Consider the following 5,522-nt stretch of genomic DNA (forward strand, 5'->3'; position numbering starts at 1 on the left):
CTGAGGGGTATGGAGGCTGGAGCGAATGGCCACTGCGCTAGGAGAAGCCCGGGCTCTGGGCCTGCCGGCCTGGTTCCACATTCCACTTGGCTCTAAGCCGTGAGGCACCCCGAAAACCGCACTTCCTCTCTGGGCCTCACCCAGAGACCGAGACTGCTCCAGGGGTTGTCTCCGAGACAGACAAGTTAATCGCGTAGACTGCGCAGAGCAGGCCTCACCCAGACTAAGCCCCAGGACGAAGAATTAGCTATTCTTATCCAGCCCAGTCGCTCTGATGTCTGGACTTTATCCTGAAGAGATAATAGTAATAAAACTCAGAAAGCCAAGACGTTCGTCCAACACGGTTTTATCTACAAGAGCAACACCAGGTTGGAAGCAACGCCGAGTGTGCAGGATCCTAGAGAAAGGAAGATGAGGAGCTGCTACCTCAGGACCTAGCAGCCGCTCCAGCGAGCAGCACGCACACGCACCACACAGGCGCTGAGAACGCAGAGCCATATGTGGCCTGGGGACCTGTGGTTGGGACCACAGGCCGCTGAAGGGGCAGAGGCATGGCTGGCTGGCACAGGGCACAGCAGCTCTAGGCCTGGCCCCTACGGTGGCCCTCGGGAGCCCTGGCTCTCTCCTGCCGGGGTTTTAGCCTGTGGTGTGGGGAGGGCCAGAGTACATTTCCCAGAAACCCAGCTGCCAAAAGGCAGGCACAGCCAAAGTATCCATAGGCAGGAGAAGGAAAAACAAAATATGCTCTCTGTGCCATAGTTTGGATTTTTAGGGGGGTGGAGAGGTACTGGGGATTGAACCCAGAACCTCAGCACCGAGTACATCCTTGCCTCCTTTTTACCATTTTGAGATAGGGGCTTGCTAAATCAGGAAATTACCCAGTCTGAGCTGGCCTCTCGGCCCTCCTGCCTCAGCCTCCCAGAGTGCTGGGACTGTGGGTGCGTGCGAGCACGCCTGACTCAGTTTCATCTGAAATGTCCCCAAGGCCCACATGCAGAAGGGTTGGCCCAGCCTGCAGCGCTGCTGGGGGAAGGAGGGGCCCCAGGAGGTGAGGCGGAGTGGAGGAAGGTGGGCCGCAGGGGCAGGCCCTTGAGGTGCTGGGACCCTCCCCGTCCCCTTGCTCTACTTCCCACCCCCAGGTGCTCCTGCATGCTGCACTGTGCCACCGCAGGTCCAGAGCGCCAGGGCTGGGAACCATGAGGGAACCTCTGAAACCGTGAGCCGACGTAGACCTGCCCTCCTGTGCTTCTGACCCAGCCTTGTGGGTCAGCCTGGTACTCCCAGCCAGCCATGCTGCACCCCACTGGAATACTGTTCAGCCCTGAAGAGGGACGTGGCCCAGACCCAGGCCACCAGGGCTAGGACGGGAATGCCCTCGGCTCATGCGTTGAAAGTTTGGGCCTGGTGCTGTGTTCAGAGACGGGGCGACGGGCCGTGTGGATCGGAACCTCACCAGCGCATCTCTCCACAGATCACTTCACAGCTGTTGGCACCACAGAGTGAAGTGGGGGGAGTCTGCCGGCCCAGCTGAGCGTCTGTTTGAAGGGTCCCCACCCCTGGTTCTGTCTCCTGCCTGGCCACAAGGGGAGCAGCATCGCCTCAAGCCAGGCTGGGGAACGAGCCACTGGACGGACAGCTCCAGAGGATCCCTGGCGCCTGGGCCCGCTCCTCCCAGCTATTTATCGCAGCAACAGGCGGCCGGCTTAGTTCCCAGCCCAGAGAACCTGACCAAGCAACAGACCCCAGGCATAGAGGGACCACGCAAACCGCCTAGAGAAACCACACTTGAGAGACGGAGGGTGGCACGGTGGTGGCCAGGCTGGGAAAGCAGACAGTCTTGAGAAGGGAGGCGACCTTTTCCTGGAAAACAAGAATATGACTGTGCCTCTTGGCAATCAACGCACGCTCTGCGGCGAGGCAGCAGGTTCCACCACGCAGCCTGTTTTCTGTGACATCTGTCTGCATCCTCAGACGTCCTGGCCACTACCTGTGTGCCTGTGCTGGGAAGGCCCACGGCCATGACACCTGGGATTAAAATTCCCACCCCTGGGATGCTGTGAGATCGGGCCTGTGGCTCACACATCTTCATTCCACAAGCATCTCCCAGACCTCAGGAGGCTCGGCCTGGCATCTTGGGGTGACCAGGGTCTCTTCAGCATCTCTCCCCACTCTGCAAGTCATGCTCCCTTTCCCTCCTGGGACCACTGCTCCCTTTGCACTCAGCAGTGGTGGAGCTGTCGATCAAGAGGCTCCGCCTTTCCTGTACTGAGGGGCGGGCATAAGACAGCCACTGGACCAATCAGATACGCCCTTGGAGCTGAGGCCTCCCGCGGTGGGAACCTAGGGTGGGCTCTTCCTAGCAGGCACCTTCCTGCTTTGTAGTTCCCTTCTCATGCGGCCTCCCCCACTTCTGAAATATTCTGTCCTTACCCCTGCTGACCAAGGTCAGTTCCCACTGCTTGCAACCCAAACCCCTAAGCCTGCCCCGAGCTCAACGACAGCCACTGCATGGGTGGGTTTGCTGAGGGCAGTCACAAGCTGTAATGGCAGGGGGCACTGTGGTGGGTGGAGGGCCACATGCTAGGCCAGCCTCTTGGGCCTGTCATGACCCCATTTTGTTGTAGGGAACCGAGGCACATGTTCCAGGTGGCCATGGGGTCTTGGCAGGTGGGTGGTAGGTGGGACACAGTGAGGGGCTGAGCGTGGCTGGGGTGGGGTGCGGTCAGGTCTTCAAGTGGAGGAGGCTGCTAGGACCACTGCACCTGGACTCCTCATCCAAGCTGCCCTGAGTTGCAGGCCGGGCAGGGCGTTGGGTGGGGCAGGAGGTCCAGGCTTCCCACCAACCCACACACCCCTCAGCTGTTTTATGTCTTTCTGGACTTTTCTCTCTGCTCCTGGCTTTTACCTCTCCCCTGGCTTGAGCCCCACTAACCAGACGAGGATGACCCCCAGTGTCTTGGGTCAGCCACCCTAGCCTCCTAGCTGTGCCTGGCTCTTTAGTCCAGGCCTCTGTCTTCTTTACCCTCCCCCTGGCATCGTCTCTGATGGGGAAGCTGAGGCCCAAGAGTATGGGGCAAGAGCCTGGAGGAGGGCTCAGGGTCAGTGTTGGCATTTAGAGCACCTGCTTCATGCAGAGACTAGGGCGGTGCCCTCCCTCTGCAGGGCAGCCCAGGGCCACTGGGTCGCCTCCACAGCACCCACCACCTTACCGCTCCCTCTTGCCCCTGCCCCTGAGCGTGGGGCAGGGCCTCAGCCTTACCTTTCAGGCAAGACAGCTTAAGCCCCATGTCAGCACCGCTGTGGGCCTGTGGAGAGAAAAGAGTACTCAGAGAGGGTACGTGGCTGGCCCCCGCCCTGGGCCTGCGGGGCCCTGCAGGAGCAGTGGCAGAGACCCGCTGTGAGGGCGCAGTGCCTGTGGACTGCACCTGGGCTGCATCTGCTTAAGTGGAGTCTGTGCTGGCCGAAAACCTCCCAGGTGGGCGCCTCAAAGCCAAACACGCCCAAGCCTGATGCATGGGGTCACCCCCGTGAATGGCAGGCCAAGGCTGTAGCCAGGCTGCTGGAAGGAACTAGCACTGCCCAACCTTTCCTGCCAGGGGTCACAGAACAGAGACTCAGGGACAGAGGACCCCGGGCCAGGCCACCAGGGTCGGTGCACTTCCTCCTGCAACCACGGGGCCTTCTCCATGCAGACTCCGGAGATTTAAAGCTCTGAGCTATGAAGGCTGTGGTCCCCGTTCAAGGGGATCAGACTCATGCCCAGCCACGCTCCATGGTGCCCCTGCAACCACAGGCCTTAGAGCATACCTCCCCGACATGCTCCTGACCTCCACCTCCCCCTGCCCTGTGAGGCGGGCCGCACCCCAGGCCACGGATGTGCACAGTGGGGCTCAGCAAAATGGCCCAAGCTGCCCTAGCCACTCAGCTTCTGGAGAGTCCTGGGTCAGACTAGGAGCCACCCCAGCACCCAGGCTGGGGCCACAGCCATGCAGCCTGAGGCTCACAGCCCCCACTGGGAAAGGAGGACGTATTTCTCCATGAGGAGCTCCAGGCCAAGCTGTTCCCTCCTCTCTGGAGGCTCCTGAGTGCCAGCCCTGAGCCAGGCTGGTGGCGGCACATGGGGTGCCATGACCCCCAGGAACCACTGTGTCCCTGCAGAATCCTGAGATGGCACAGGGCCTGCGATGCTCCTGCCCACCTCCCTCACTGCTGGGGAGCCCTGCATTCATTCTGACATGTCTCCTGGCCTCCCTTTTCCCCTAAAGAATCTCTCCATTATTACCAGTGTAGGTGGACCCCAGGCTACTGGGGATCTGTACCCAGATCTGCAGAGGTCAGAGCAGCAGAGAAAAGGGAAACCCCCTCTAGAGGCCAGGGGTGAGCGGCAGTCCCTGAGCAGAGGGCACTGGTCAGCCTGATAGCATTCCTAGAGGCAGCAGGTGTAGGTGGTGCAGGGTTGGAGGCTTAGGGGATGGCCCACCAGAGGGGCCTGGTAGTGCAGGCTGGGGCAGGCAGAAGCCACAGGTGAGCTGGCCCTGGGGATCTCGGAGGCATGCCTGTGTTATTCTGGGGACACTGAGGATCAGGTCTGCTGGGCAGGAAGGGGGCATCTGGGAACTAAAGGGGTCCCTGAGCCCCACACCTGTTGGCTATGGTGGAGGAGGGAAGCACTGAAGGCCACCCAGGAGCCCCTGGGGGACCTGTGTATGGTGACAGCTGGGAAGGAGGCGGGCAGGCCTGGATGTAGGCGGCAGAGCTGCAGGACAGCTATGTGGCACATGAAGAACTGGCTGGGGGGCCAGGGGAGAGAAGCGGGAAAGGAGGCTGAGCCTGGGGAGCCGGCGCAGGCGGCGGTGTGGAAGGGTGAGGCTGGCACAAGCCGGGGTGCTGTTCTGGGGCAGTCAAGGAACCCAGCTCCAGGCTGGGCCTACAGCAGTTAAGGGCGCCAGTGAGGAGGGGGTGAGCGAGGTTCCAGGCCTTGCTGGTGCAGAATCTACATGCTCGCCACAGCTGACCCAGGCACATGACCACAGGTCACTCTCAAAACCTGGGCTTGCTTGGGTCCTGCCTCCCAGTTTTGTGGTAACTGGTCTGTGGGGTGGCTGGGCCCTGGGATTTTAAAAACTAGGGGTTGCTAACATGCAGGGTGAGGTCTGAGGCCTTCTAGGGAGGATAATGGGGCTGAGGCTGGAGGCAGTGGGGCAGTGGGGCCCAAGGGCCACGGGGGGTACAGCTGGCATCCTTCCAGAGTCCCTGCTGCCAGCACCATGTGGAGGTGCCTTGCGTGCAGCATGCTTTGCCCACTCTTGTAGCAATGGCGGGGGGGGGGGACTTGCTCCTGTCCTCATTCTTCAGGGAAGAAACCAGAGTTGGTCTGTACAGGGCCGTACAGGCTCCAAGTGACAGAACAGGGACTCAAACTCAGGATTTAGGACCAGGAGCCATTTCCAATCTCCAGGCAGAACTGGATATCCAGGAGTCACAAGAGGTACAGAGACTGGGGTGAGGGGGTGTGCCGGGCT

General features: G+C 60.8%; 1 protein-coding gene across 1 annotated transcript in view; it reads right to left on the reverse strand.

Annotated features, from left to right (window-relative positions):
* Positions 1 to 3,300, reverse strand: part of CUNH16orf74 (chromosome unknown C16orf74 homolog) — an 18,611-nt gene extending 15,311 nt beyond the window's left edge. Inside the window, exon 1 of the mRNA XM_023705195.1 lies at positions 3,260 to 3,300. Within this exon, the coding sequence (XP_023560963.1) occupies positions 3,260 to 3,287 (28 nt within the window). The 5' untranslated portion in view covers positions 3,288 to 3,300. The remainder of the gene's footprint in view (positions 1 to 3,259) is intronic.
* Positions 3,301 to 5,522: the final 2,222 nt, after the last annotated feature.

This window comes from Octodon degus, unplaced genomic scaffold (assembly GCF_000260255.1).
Source record: "Octodon degus isolate 3935 unplaced genomic scaffold, OctDeg1.0 scaffold00215, whole genome shotgun sequence".
NCBI lineage: Eukaryota > Metazoa > Chordata > Mammalia > Rodentia > Octodontidae > Octodon > Octodon degus.